The sequence below is a fragment of the Rhododendron vialii genome, chromosome 5a (genome assembly GCF_030253575.1).
Source record: "Rhododendron vialii isolate Sample 1 chromosome 5a, ASM3025357v1".
Classification (NCBI taxonomy): Eukaryota; Viridiplantae; Streptophyta; class Magnoliopsida; order Ericales; family Ericaceae; genus Rhododendron; species Rhododendron vialii.
Window position 1 is genome coordinate 7,588,661 of NC_080561.1, and position 15,258 is coordinate 7,603,918.

At 39.4% G+C, this 15,258-nt stretch overlaps 1 protein-coding gene and 1 pseudogene across 1 annotated transcript; both read right to left on the reverse strand.

Annotated features, from left to right (window-relative positions):
- Positions 1-1,712: 1,712 nt before the first annotated feature.
- On the reverse strand, positions 1,713-6,018 carry LOC131327515 (probable amidase At4g34880; annotated as a pseudogene).
- Positions 6,019-8,255: 2,237 nt separating this feature from the next.
- Positions 8,256-14,930, reverse strand: LOC131325090 (probable amidase At4g34880). Its single transcript, XM_058357157.1, has 6 exons — positions 14,399-14,930; positions 11,683-11,693; positions 11,159-11,373; positions 10,096-10,338; positions 9,078-9,276; positions 8,256-8,624 (listed from the first exon to the last, which is right to left on the reverse strand). The coding sequence occupies exons 1-6, from the start codon at positions 14,913-14,915 to the stop codon at positions 8,256-8,258; spliced, it is 1,554 nt and encodes a 517-aa protein (XP_058213140.1). The 5' UTR covers positions 14,916-14,930.
- Positions 14,931-15,258: the final 328 nt, after the last annotated feature.

Consider the following 15,258-nt stretch of genomic DNA (forward strand, 5'->3'; position numbering starts at 1 on the left):
GAAGTGGGATTTTCATTTGCAGCGATCAAGAGCTGTGTTCTTTAACTACTAGTAATATTGATACCGGGTAGTGGTGCCAATCGAATTGACTGTATTCCTTGCTGCCATCATTTTCGGCTGCGATTCCATTGAAATTTGATATCTGCATATTCTCTCTTAATAACTGGGGGTTTGTCTTGGTTACGTCGGCTCTCTCTGTTGGAAGAACACACCATCATTATTTTCCCATGCTGTTGTTTACCTGATTGCGATGACAAAGGACTTTTGCCTGAACTGTGCTCTCCAACCTCATCTAATTCCATATTCTTTGTTGAAGATACCAGCCGGGCAATCACAAATGCATACTATCGGGGAGCCCTAGGCGCATTGCTTGTTTATGACGTCACTAGACACGTCACATTTGAGAACTTAGAGAGATGGTTAAACGCACAATAGTTTGTGTGCGCAAGTGTGTATGGTTGTAGCACAACTGGCGGGATCACACGGATGCAATTGCAACAAGGTGGACTTGCGCCATCCGTGGGCCGTCTCCACTAAGGATGCCAAGGCATTTGCTGAAAGAGAGCTCATTTTTCTTGAAGACCTCTGCTCCGGAGTCTAGGAATGAGGGCTCCGTTCAATTATTTATGGGTCCTTTCAAAATCCACTTTATGATCGGAATTAATGTTTTAAAGTTCATCGAGAACATCAATCACACAAAAAAAATTATGTTCTTCGGATGTCGATGATATCTTTTTTGAACAATGTTTATTTTAAGAAAATGGGCTCCAATTCAGTTTTCCTGTTTTAATTCATTTCAATATAAAGTTTTCTGAAAGCATAGTAATCGATATCTGATGAAAGAGAGAGTACATGAATGTCGGACTATTCTGTATTTTTTAGATGTTCAGTAAGCTAAAAAGTTGTGAAACCAACAAGACAAGACTTGCCGGAATCCTATTTTTCTTGTGGTTTCCTATAAATTAAACTATTGCTTTTTACTTTAACTTTTTCACAAATTTCTTTCATCAAATGAACACATAAAAAAATACTTTTCATTTTCCTTTATTTCACTTCACTAAATTTGTTTCGAAAACAATTTCTCTACACCAATTTCTTCACAAGTGAACCGAGTCTTAAGGAAATCATATCCTTTCACATCTTTTTTCTCTTCTAATTTGATTGTTGCGGATTTCCGTATCCTTCTACATCCTTCTCAATTCATTGTTACAGGCCGGCACACAGGATTTAATAGCTAGCTAACCAATCCAATTCCTCCCCTACTCTATATTCTTGCAGTTTGACGGATATGTAACATACACCCGCTCTGTTTCACTGCTCTCCTACCGTAACGCTCAATCTCACCGTTCGTCTCGGTAATCAATGATCCGGATTTAAAAAAATAAACTCTTCTAGAGAACTGATCGGATGAACAATCTTTTTGGGAAAGTTGAGGGCTTTTTTTGTAATATCACGGATTTGGAAGTTTGAGAGCGTTTAGTCCCACATTGGTTGGGAGCTAAAACCTCATATGGTATATTGACACCCGCCTAGGGCTACATGATATGTTCTTAATTATGTATACATTTTCAGACCTAGTGTTTGGGCTGAAAGGGGGTCCATGGTCAATCAGGTCGGGTCGTCCTTGCAGCAATACGAAAGAAGTAAAATACTTCCTATGCCAAATTATTAACCAAGAAAAATTCCAAGTCCTCATTTTTTTCCTATTCAAACATTCAAGCAATCTCAATTAGCTTTGGCTCTGAACCCTTCAATCCTCCAAAAGTGATCCCAAAAGGCACTCCATTGTCACCAAATCCAGCAGGAACATCAATTGCAGGAAATCCTCCTATTGCCAGAACAGAGGACGCATCGTCTCTGGGGACTCACCATTGCGTCTAGCTTATTCTCCCTCATCACCTTCTCGAATCCTTCTTTCGTCAATCTTTTTAAGTTCATCAAGGCAGCCTTTTGAGTGTTTCCAATGCCATTTGTGGCCTCGGATAACAGAAAGAGCGCCTGCCTGTATGTTTGGATCAATTCCTGTTTAACTCACAAGTAATTTTTGCCAACATCAGGGTGTGAACAAAGCTAATGCTGCTACGCCTTCACCCCTTGCAGTATAATTCAAGATTTCCTCAATGTTGGCTATTTGCAAAGAGTCTACCAAAATTGCACCTTTTCGCCTAATAATCTCTCCAAAGTAAAAGCACTCAAATCTTGTTCATTGAGAGAGAGAGAGAGAGAGAGAGTGAGTGAGTTCTGTTACCTTAATGTGTGGAAATGATTCTCAAAAGCTTGAGAGAGAGCAGAATTGTTGCCAAAATTGAAGAAAGGGTATCGTACAATCCCTATTCTCTTTCCTTCAAGCCCTTCTTTCTTCAGACATTTGAGGTAGCCACCGCATAGAATGTATTTTGATGCTTTTCTTGTTGCTTTAGCATCACGGTGCTCAAATCCTACAATAGCATCAAGCACGTAAACGGCATCCGCTACGGTCCTGCAAATGGGCCTGCTTCATTCAAGTAGCAAAAACAACTTTTAGACTCAAATTGTTGGAGATTTCGCACAGGCCTTCTGGGCCCAATTTTTGGTTCCAAGAATGAATTCAAAGAAATATTCGAAGAAATTTTGTCTTTGTTTGATTGGTCAATCAGGTACTCATTACGAGATTTATGGGCACTATCGAATAGTAAGAACTAAGAAGTATCTTAAAACCTGAACTACTATAATTGGGAGAATTTTTCATAAGTCCACTATAACACTTTTCAAACCCTCTAAGTCCATTTCTAAATTCTAAAACCCCCTTAGTCCACTAACATATTAGTAAAGATAGAATAGCCCTATTAAGTCTAATATACCCCTGTTTTTAAAAAACATTTTGCCCCGTTTTTTCATCCATTTCAAAAACGTTCATTTCAAAATTACACCTATCCCGAAAATAACTCAACATCCATTACAAACCCCCCCCCCCCCTTTTCAGAACGACGATACCAGACGTTTCGAGAAAAACAATACATCGCCATCAGCCTTCTTCGTCGCCGTTTTTTCAGTCGTACGTTATTCTCCTCCGTTCGTCGCCCTAGTTTCAGTCGGAACTTCTTCTCCGTTCGTCGCTCGATATTCGCCCGTTCTAGTCGCCGTGCTTCGCCCGTTCTAGTCGCCGTGCTTCGCCCTCATCTTGCCGTCAGATCATACGACGCAATCGATACACTAGGTATGTTTCCCTTAGTATATATGGTTATATAAATGGTTTTGCTAATTTAGTTAGGGTTTTGTTGTGCGAGTATCTATATTGTTATATCACAAATTAGATGATTTTTCGATCATTGTTTGTTGACCACTTTGATTCCGTGTTCAAACAAGTTATTCGGAAAAATTTATGAATGCTTTATGCTTTTGTTTGAGCAGTCCAGTTTATATGCTTATATAACTGGTTTGGTTATGTTAAGTTAAGGTTTTGGATGCAAGTATATATCGTTATATCAATATCTGAGCAGTCCAGTTTATGCTTCTATTCGTATATATATGGTTATGTAAATTGTTTGGCCAAGTAATGTTAGGGTTTTGATTGTGAGTACATATGGTTATATCAATGTTGGCTATATATTCGGACCAATTAGGCCGCTGCGCGGACCATTTCAATAATCTAATTTAATTGGTTTAATTGTTATAACCAAATTCAAGGAATATATGTTTTTCCCTCTGCATATATGGTTATATAAATTATTTGGCTAGGTAATGTTAGGATTTTGATTGCGAGTATATATGGTTATATCAATGTTGGCTATATATTGGGATCAATTAGGCCGCTGCGCGTACCATTTCAATAATCTAATTTAATTGGTTTAATAGATATAACCAAATTCAACGAATATATGGTTTTCGCTCTGTATATAAGATACATATGGTTATATATTTTGCTGCTATAGTGTATAATGAGACGTATAACATTTAGGTTATATAACGTTTAGGTTTTCATTTGACCCGCTGATATCATGGAACATGTATGGTAATATCAATTTCTCGAATCCTTTTGCAAACATATAAAGATGTTTGTTTCCATATGTTAAATTTTTTCATTGTATGTGCAGCAATGACAAATCCTAAAAAAACAGGGAAAGAGTTGGTACCTGTGGCGTACACAACAGAAGCTCGTCCGTTAGCAATGATTGACCCACAAAAACAGATGAGGCAGAAGAAATCACCAAGGAAGCGGACAGTAGACCCAACTAGCATTAATATTGAGGACAGTGACGATAAGACCGAGGTCGTCAAGTCTATCTCTACCACCCCCGGAAAAAAGTGGCACCAAGAGAGAGTAAAGGACCAGTAGTAACTGCTGAAACACCAACTATCCAGATTTCCCCAACCCCAAGAAAAAAGGCAGACAATTATGATAAGACTGAGGTAGTCAAGTCTTCCTCCCCCTCCCCCGCGAAAAAGGTGCCCGCAATGAAGAGGAAAGCATCAAAATTAGCTGCTGTAGAGACAACTGTCCAAACTTCCTCCCCAACCCCAATTAAAAAGGTTACCATGTCAAAAATCAAGATCAAAGACCGTGGGACAAAGCCAAAGACTGAAAAGGTTTATGAGAGAAAGAGGAAAATGTCTAATAGGGAAGCTGAAGTGATTATAGATCTGCAAACCCCGACAAAGAGGGTGACACGATCTTCTGAGGCAGTGCAGAAAATCCAAAGAGGTAATGACAATGAAGAAACAAAAATTGACAAATGGAAGGCCAAAAAAAAGAAAGTAAAAGAACTACCAACAGACGAGCAAGAAGAAAGGCAAGACAAAGGATATAAAAGGAAAACAAGGTCTCAAGTCTCCAAGAACATAAAAGCAAAGATGAGCAAAAAAGAAAAGGGGGATGAAGAAGAAGAAGAGGGGGATGAAGAAGAAAAGGTAAGGGGAAGAAATGGCAAAAAAGTAAAGGGTTCATGGGCAATAAAAGCATACGAAAACAAGAAAAAACAGAACCCGGGATGTCTAATAATCCCCAAAAAGTAATGAGGCACATTCAATACAGGTAACGACACATGATCATATATATATGATTGTTTTGATATAATGGTATATATATTATACTCATATGTGCAAGCATATATATGATGTTATTTAAAATATATATGATTATATATGATAATATGTATCATTTTGAATGTATTGCAACAGCATACAAATGTTTGACTTTTGCTACAAATTGGGCATAGACTCACCCTATGGTGTCCTGTCTCGGAGTAATGGGGATGACGCCCGCTCGACTGGTGAGACCTACTGTTGGTTTGATTCCCACAACTGAATTCGAACTGGCCGGACAAAGGATGGATCCATCGGTTTCGGTTCCCAGCGAAACTGCTACCATGTTTGCTGCAACCGATATCGCCGATCCACTGCTTGAACCACAAGGACTCGCCGAAATAACGTATGGATTCTGCACCACATTTTCACCGCAATATCTCCTAGGACAAAAATATTAATGCACTTTCGCACCACATTCTGTCCTTTGGTCCTAATGCCTATGAGTAAGACTTACCTTTCCTTGCCAACCTCTGGCACTCCAACCCTCAGGCGCGGTTAGAGAGCGAAAATGCATCCATTCACTCAAGCTAGCCTTCCCCAAAATAATCGCCCCGGCTCTCCTCAACTTCATCACCACCCCTGCATCCAGAGGAACGACTGATCCGAGCAACGCAAACGATCCGGCCATGGTGTTGAGCCTATCCTTGGTTGCGATGTTATCCTTGAGCAGAACCGGAATGCCGTGTAAGCCATATAAAAACGACTGAGGCGCCTCGTCTCTTCGCTCGTGATCGGCCGCATCTGCTTGGCGCAAGGCATCTGGGTTCACCTCTATATGACTCCCCTGAGGACTGGGTTGAGTCTTTGAATTTCTCCAATGTAGAACTCAACCAGCTGCCTTGATGTCAGCTGGTTTTTCCTGAAGGCTGTTTGGATGTCTCGAATGGAGGCTTCTCGGACTGAGAATGCGTGGGAAGTGATTTTTTGGGTCCCAGGTAATGATGAGGCCAGAAAAAATCAGAAGCAGCAGGGAAGAGGATGAACTCGTGATTGTATTGGATAAATTGCCAAAAACTGGATCATATTACTACACAAGATTAGTAGTTATTACTTATCAAAAAAAAGATTAGTAGTTATTTTATAGATTGAAAATGTCAAATTTAGTAATGGGGATGGTCTAGCTGTGCTTCTACATCCGAGACAATGTCATGAATGGAGTGATGCAAGACCTATTTAATCTAGTGATTTGTTAATTAGTGGCGGCGGAGCCAGGATTTTGATCCAAAGTGGCCGGCTTAATAGACATATATTGTATTGGATAGAGCCAAAACTGGATGATATTACTACTAAGATTAGTACTTCATCCGTCTCACTTTAAGTGTCCCCCACAAAAATTTGTGCATTTTCAAGCAAAAAAAAAAAAAAACATATTTTTACCTACTATTTTTTTTTATTTTCTTACACCAAATTAAAAATACTCAGTGAGCACTTTAATTTGGCGCAAAAAAAATAAACAAAAATAATAATATGTAATTTTTTTTTTTTGAGGGGTTTGAAATTGCATGAATTCCCTTAGGGAACATTTAAAGTGGGACTGGAAGTAGTTACTTTATAGATTGAAAATATCAAATTTAGTAAATCGGGATGGTCTAGTTGTGCTTCTACATCCGAGACAATGTGATGCATGGAGTGATGCATGACTTATTTTGTCCTAGTGATTTGCTAACACACTTTGCCGTTCATTGGCCCTATCAAGAAAATTTTCGATACAAGGATTATTTCTAACGCTCCTCTCATATAGGACGGGATCTACACATATAACTGACCCATCAATCTGTTTTGATGAGTTATCCACGTGGATTTGGTAGGATCTTACCACTTACGGGAAAGCAATGCCCACAGAGGGTAGACAAAGTTCCACGCAAGTAACAAAAATCTGTTTTGATGGGTTATCCACGTGGATTTGGTAGGATCTTACCACTTACGGAAAAGCAACGCCCACAGAGGGTAGACAAAGTTTCACGCAGGTAACAAAAATCTCTGTAACCGGAGAGTTAGTACCTATCTTATACTATTTATTAGATAGAATTAACTGATTATCCATCATTGATGTGATTTATTCTAGGACTTCTATCATACTCCAGACTCTGGAGTAACTAACCTTAAAACTTCCTTTGTCAATCGGATGTTATATTTCTTTTATTTGTTCTTCAAAAATTCCCATTCTTGGCACTCCCCCTACAGTAATATTCTTTCAATAAGTTTACGTAACTCCTACCAACCACTCTTCTCTCACAATTAAATGTGTGGGGCCGACACCTATGTGGTCGGGAGTAGATGTTAAGAGTGTACGTAGCAATATTGCTCATACTATGGGCCTACTTATCTAATAGGAGCACAAAATTTTTAATAAGAGGTAGGAAGACTCAACTAACAACGAGAAGTACTGCATTTGGAGTAGAAGAATCATTATCCAAAATAATAGGAAAAATAAATAAATCCTAGAAGTCAAATGAGAATTTTAAAATCTCCCGGTAAGTAAAATTCTTTCCTAGTTCAACCATAACAAGGACTCCATCGATCCATATTTCTGACTCTACCCCTGAGGAGAAGCTGTCTTTGCAACAAAATTTTCATCATCAGTTGTGCTAGCTACACGACCAAATCACACGCGAACGTACAAACACACGCATATATATACCATGTATTTGGCTCGTTTTTGTCGTTTTGAACTTTTATACTCCCTCCGTCCATTTTTAAGTGTCCCGCTCGTAACTCCAACTTATTAAGAAAACATCATTACACATTTCACATCAACTTTTACCTCCACTTTTCCTACTTTCCCTCTATGAAGATATCATCATTACACTTTTACTCACTAACTTTTCAAAATGAAATCTACTTTTAGAAACAAAATAGAAAATGTACCAATTTTTACCAATTAACTTTACAAAATGGATATTCATTAAGGGCCAACCTAAAATGAAATACTGAACTTCAAAAAGGGGACGGAGGGAGTAAGTTTTAGTCAAGATTTCGTTTTTCATACCGATGAGAAGAATTGAAAAAGTATGCATCAAATTTGAGAAAACCCATTAAGTCAGAAAGTACAAAAACATTTCTCAAATTTGGTCAGTACTTCCAAGTCTCTCGCCAAGACGAATCAGATCACGAAAGTACTTGATCAAAAGCTAAATAAAAGTTCACAAAATATGGAAATAAGCCGTTCTGGTGAGTATCACAAGTAAGCTTCATTGCTGAATTCCCTGGACAGAGAAAGGCGGTCTCCGAACCATTGTAGCCTGTTCAAAAGCATAGGCAAACTCAATCAGCTTCGGTTCTGAGCCCTTCAGGCCTCCAAAACAGATCCCAAAAGGCATTCCACTGCCATCGTAGCCGGCCGGGACAGAAATTGCAGGGTACCCTCCAATTGCCAGTACAGTAGAGGCACCCCAACCCGGTGTCACCATTACATCCAACTCGTTCTCCTTCATAAGTTTCTCAAAACCATTTTGCGACAGATTCTCCATCATCCTTATCGCCTCCCTTTCTTCCTCGCCGACCCCATTTGTCCGTTCTGCAGCAATCAAATTTTCCTGACCGTATTCGTTGGCTTTCTCCTGCATTGAGCAACTCCACAATTGCATAAAGTCTTCTTTCGTACGTCCACAAATTTGTGGCAAGTCAGACCTATAAAAATTCAAAGACCTTCCCGATTTGGTTGCAGTTTCTGAATTTGTTATAGGGACCGTAAGAGAAACCAGCAAACTTGCTTCAATTTTTTTTTCAAACTTCTATCCTGGGAATGTTTCAGAAATAACCCATTTCTTTCAACGATGTTCTTCATATTCTCACAAACCGTTCTGCTAAAAAAAGGGACTAAGCTATGAAAGCAATGAGTCTCTTTTTTTTGGGAAACAGTTTTAAAGTATTCTACAAAACTGATTTCGGAAACTGCAACCGATACAAATAGAGGTTAAAAGAATAACCAAAAGAAAGTTTTCATTCCCAGGTTACTTGTGCATTTGTGTGAGTTTCACAAGACATCAAAATTAACTTGGGGAATTACATACCAGATCAGGGTTATTTGTGTTGAAAGCAATAACGTCAGCTAGCGACCGCACTGGAGAAGTGATTAGCTCTTCCAAGTAATCATTTATGGTCAACTTGAACTCGGCTAGCAGAGCCACTGCTTCGCCACTTTGAGACCGATCCAAAATGACTTCAACATCCGTTATCTCCAAATCATCCACTATTGTTGCTCCCCTTCGCCTTCAATTTTCAAACAAAATTTCCAAAACCTGTGAGTAATTCTAAAAGCAACCAACTACATATTGAGTTTGTACCCGTTAGCAACTAACTACTTATTGTGAAGAGGCCAATTTTCGTGCGTTGGAAGCGGATAGCAAGTGGCGGAACTACAGTCAAGTGTGATGGTGCCCTGATTTGCCATTTACGACATGGATATTTCATATGTATACACTAAAACGTTAGAATTCTATGATTTTGGCTTCCCCACACGCAAAGTCCAAAGCCCATTCTAAAATTTATCATTCAACAAAACATTTTATTGAGGATCAAAAAAACAAAACATTTTATCGGGCTGTTCTTTGCGGTCTAATCCAATAAGTTGGGCCTTTGTTCTCTTTACTTCTATTGAAAACAACAAAATCTAAAGAAAAGCGTCAAAGAAATTGGAAAACTGGCTTCCAAACTATTTGGGGAAGTAGAAACAATCGCTGAAGGAAGGAATCTAAAAAACTAGGCTTCCAAAATACTCACGACTTGAAAAAACGTCGTGTCCTATTTTGGTGTGGTTGGGTTATATATTCAAAATCATTCTCTTTTGTCATCTATAAATGTAAACCGTTTTGCAAAGTGTAAACCACAAATGCTTGTACTCTTTTGTGTGGAAATGTAGTCTGCTTTTGTTAGTTTATTTTTTCGTGCTTTAACTTTTAAGTTTCAGCATCCCCTATATGCAAATCCTAGTTCCGTCACTACAGATAGCACTTGCTATTGTGCCAGGTCACGATTTTTACTAGAATTACTAGCAACGTGGCAATATTATCACCATGACTAATGTTTTACCTTAACGTGTTCAGATGACTTTCGAAGGTGGAAACACCTGTGGACTTATTCGAAAGGGCCAAAAATGGATTCCTCACCACACCCAACCTCTTTCCTTTGAGGCCGTCTAAGTTGAGAAATTGTTTGTAACCACCTGCAGGTATGAATTTGGCAGCTTCTTTTGTTGCTTCGAAATCTCGCGGATCAAAGCCCACGATTACATCAAGCACTTGAACTGCATCTGACACGGTTCTACATATGGGCCTGCAATAGTCATGTCAGTATAAGTTATCCCGTAGAAAAAATCAAATACCTGTTTTGTAGTCTTTATTTTCTTTGTTTTTGCACTTTTTTTTTTTCCTGATAGGTACTTGAATTCATTAAGCACAAACTAAACAACAAACCATCCAAGGAGATGGTCCTGGCTATATATCAGTCCTGCACCTAACAACTGCGGAACCAGGCAAAAACAAACAAAGAAACACCATGACAAGCATTAGCAATGGCAGAGTTTTTACAGACTCCTGAATAATTACTGGCACAAATGTACAGACTCAACGTTGCAGAAACAATGGAAAATCTGAATACACAAGTTAGTAACCCCTTCCGCTATTGTTTTTCAATTTTGTGCACAAAAAGATTAGCAATGGAAGATTTTTTTTTCAAAAAAAAGTTTCAAAAACTGAAACAAACCGGCAGCAGATAGCTCTACTAAGCAATTCCAACTAACTGGCTCCTAGAAATGAGGCTAGAGCTATGGTTATCTATCAAATAAATAACTTGTGTTTTCCAAGATATGAAGTACTTGATTTGCATGATTTCATAAGCAGAAACAATGAACACTTTGAAAACACTAATCCCTTCCGTATTTGTGTGGAAAAGTTTTCGTTTGGAATTTTTTTCCGAAAAAAGGATTCCAAACTCAGAAAGTAAAGGTAGACAGAAACCGATCCAAAGTACCTGGCTTCTAGAAATGAAAAACAAGAACACACAAACAACACAAACAGGCACCGGATAGGATTTCATATTGCCAAACCGCGGAAGTCAATGTGGATAGAATCGTGAATTAAGTTTGTACACTTACCCAATTGAGTCCTGTCGTGGCGAAATGGGGACAACACCGGCTCGGCTAGTTAGTCCAACAGTGGGCTTGATCCCCACAACAGAGTTGAAATCAGCAGGGCCTATTATGGAGCCGTCGGTCTCGGTCCCTAGTGATACAGCCACCATGTTTGCAGCTACTGATATGGCTGATCCGCTGCTGGACCCGCTTGGGGTCCCTGACTCCACATAAGGATTCTGCAAAAACCAAACAGTAAGGGCAAAAAAACTTCATCTTTTAATCCCAACTCACAAGAAGTTTTTGTTCAATCACCTTCCAGATACCAAGTCCATTGCTTGATAAAATGAAGTAAAAATGAAAAAGGGGACCTTAATTATTATTACATCCTAAACTTAGATGCTCTAGGCTACCTTAGGCCGGCTTCCCCTAAAAAGTTCGCCTGTATATTAAGAACTTTACATGAGTTGGTTTCGCTAAATGGACTTTTAGTTGACGTATGTGAGAATGATGACATGTCTCAAAATCTATGTTGTCTGGGTTTTAACCTGTTTTAATCCTTTTAGACAATAGGGAAAGCCCACTACAATAATGCCCCAACTTTTACCCTTAAGTGTTGCTATAGAAAACTCTTACTAATGGATCTAAGGATCCTGTAGTGAGCAAGTCACTATAGGGGTGCAGTGACCATCTAGATCGTCTGTTTCTGCAATTGATAATTCAATTTCGCTGGAGTACTCTTATTGGTTAAAGATTACTCTTACCGTAAGAGTTAACAAACATATTTGAACCATTGATTGTCAAGATGGACAGCTCAAATGGTGCACTACAGAGTTGCTCGCTACAAGACCCCCGCTCCTCTATATAATGCTTTGGCTCCACACACACACTGCAATACCGGTGTGAGTGGCCAATTGTTTTGATTTCTCAACGGAATGACCAGAAAAGCAAACTTCACAAATCTCATTATCAAAGTGAGACTCGGAGTGCTAATGGAAGATTGTCTGATTATGAAAAGTATCTCTTCCAAAAGCATAAGAGTGACACAAAATCTGTTGTAAGATATGAGAGCAACAGTTATGGCGTCTTTCATTCGGACGCGGGGGCTCTGCTGCCCAGGGGTGGGCAGCAGCCCCTGCCCGCACTCACACACACTCACACACGGCACCGTTTCGTTAAAGGAAAAAAAAAAAACTCTTCCGCTTGCAATCCTAAAGAGCAGAAACGTGATTATGAGAGCCTTAGAGTTAAAATTTAATTATGTCTCTTTAGAATAATATGATCAGAATAATAAGATCTTCACGTCAATTCAAACGGATTGAAAATTGAAGCACTTAATTTTTTAATCATATTTTTTAATATATAAACGGTCTAAAAAATTAAGTGTGCCACTTTTCACTTTTTAATTCGTTTGAATTCGTTTGAACAAGTACGAATATCTTATTATTCTAATCATATTATTTTAAAGAGATATAATTAACTTTTGTCTATAGGACTCTCATAATCACGTTTCTGATCTACAGGATCCTAAATAAAGAGCAGATACTTAATTATGAGAGTCCTAGAGACAAAAATTAATTATATCTCTTTAAAATAATATGATTAGAATAATAAGATATTCCTACTTGTTCAAACGAATTAAAAAGTGGCACACTTAATTTTTTAGACCGTTTATATATTAAAAAATATGATTAAAAAATTAAATGCTCCAATTTTCAATCCGTTTGAATTGACGTGAAGATCTTATTATTTTGATCATATTATTCTAAAGAGACATAATTAAATTTTAACTCTAAGGCTCTCATAATCACGTTTCTGCTCCTTAGGATTGCAAGCGGAAGAGTTTTTTTTTTTTCTTTAACGAAACGGTGCCGTGTGTGAGTGGTGCCGTGTGTGAGTGTGTGTGAGTGTGGGCAGGGGCTGCTGCCCACCCCTGGGCAGCAGAGCCCCCGCGTCCGAGCATGGTTAGTAGTTTCTTCTTCTCCTTCTCTCCTTCTCTCTCTCTCTCTCTCTCTCTCTCTCTCTCTCTCTCTCTCTCTCTCTCTCTCTCTCTCTGTGTATGCTAGAAGGTGGGCGCATTTATTTAGGGCAGCAAAACGATCCGAGTCGAGCTTTGTCGAGTTCAAGCTCGCCAAAAACTTGAACGGCTCTAGCCTTAACAAGCCGGGCTTAGTCATTTATTAAGCAAACCTCTTTAATCTAGTCATGCCTTCCTTAACTAGCCGAGTTTCACTCAACTGTTTACTAAACGAATCGAGCCAAACAGAGCCCGCAAGATGCGGGGCTCTGCTGTGCGGATGGTGCAGCAGCCCCTACCCACTCCTCAAAACACAACGTTTTGCTCTTTAGGCAATTCAAATTTATGCAGCCTATCTTATTCCTTGTTAGGTACCCAATAAATGGGCATGATGCTTTGTAGACTCATTGTAGACTCATTTTGGGTCTCAAAAAATTGATTCAAACCGTAAATTATTCTTAAAATATTTTTTTATGTGTTCTTGTAAAAATTAGTTCAATCTAATATTTAATTTGTATGGGTTTTTTTTTAGAATTTATAGGGCCTCTACGAAAAAGAGAAGACCTACGGATTTTGAAAATAATATCGCACTGAGCTGAGCGCGGATAAATCAAAAATATCGCACTGAGCTATTTTTTTTATAGGAACCAATTAAAAAATTAAGAATAATAAAAAGTGATTTGAATCATCTTTGTGAAACACAAAATGAGGCCCTCAAAAGATCAATAAATTGTTAATCTAAGATTTAGTGGCCAAAAACTCAAATTTGGATTATTGATTGACTATTTTTTATGGGTCCCATTTCGGGGCTCACAAAAAATGTTTCAAACCACTCATTAGTTTGAAAATATTTATTGGTTTCTACGACAAAATTAGCTCAATCCGATATCGGTAAGTATTTTTTTAGAATTCGTAGGACCCTACGAATTCTAAAAGAAGCCCTAACGGATATCACTTTGAGCTAAATTTTTACAAGAATCCATAAAAAAATATTTTCAGAATAATTTGCAGTTTAAATATTTTTTGGAATCTAAAATGAGCCCCACAAAATCATCATGCTCATTCATTGGATACCAAACCAGGAAAAAGAAAGCAGAAATTTGGAGTGCACAAGGGAGCAAAACCACAGAGTGACTTCTGGCTTTAGTGCATGGTGCGTGCAAAGGGAGCAAAACGACTGTGTTTTGAGGAGTGGGTAGGGGCTGCTGCCCCATCCGCACGGCAGAGCCCCCGCCTCCCGCCCTGACCACTCCTAGCACACCAACCGTCCGGAATTCCAAAAGACCGAAAATGATACCACTCACTAACACTAGCTTTCCCCAACACAACAGCCCCAGCCTCCCTCAGCCTCTCCACCACCGTCGCATCCCTCCGCACCACCGACCCCAGCAACGCGTACGATCCGACCGTCGTGTTCAGCTTGTCCGCCGTGCCTATGCTGTCCTTGAGCAACACCGGAATGCCGTGCAGCGACCCACGGGGGGCCCCGATCTCTCGGTCGGCCTCGTCCGCTTGGTCACGCGCGTCCGGATTCACCTCTATCACGCCGCGGAGCGCCGGATTGAGGGTCTCGATCCGGTGCAAGTAGAAGTCAACGAGCTGTCTGGAGGTGAGCCTGCCGTCGGCGAAGGCCCGCTGGATGCCGTCGATTGTGGCTTCCTGGATAGGGAAATCGTGGCCACTGTTGGTGAGAGCGAAGAGGAAGAGGAGCGAGAGTACTACTAATAAGAGGTGAGAGAGTGGAGAATTGATGGTTGTCGCCATTTTCCGCAGAGTTTGTGAATCGTTTCACTGTACTACCAGCGGGAGACAATCACCTGCGGGTGAAGTCAAAGTTTGACCATCGAAGATTACGTTATTGGGTGGCGTGATAGGCAATGTTAGATGGGGAAATTTTGTAGTGCGGCTTCTTGCATGTCATTCGGTAGGGCATTTTAGACCGTCTATTTTGATAATTAATGATCGTACATTCAGGAAGGTCAAGTGGCTAATAAGCTTTACAATATGGAATGAGTCATATCATAGGGCTGCAAACAAAATGAGTTGAGTTTTGTTAAGCTTGAATTCAATTCGTTTATTAAGTGAGTCAAAAATTTGAGCTTGAGTC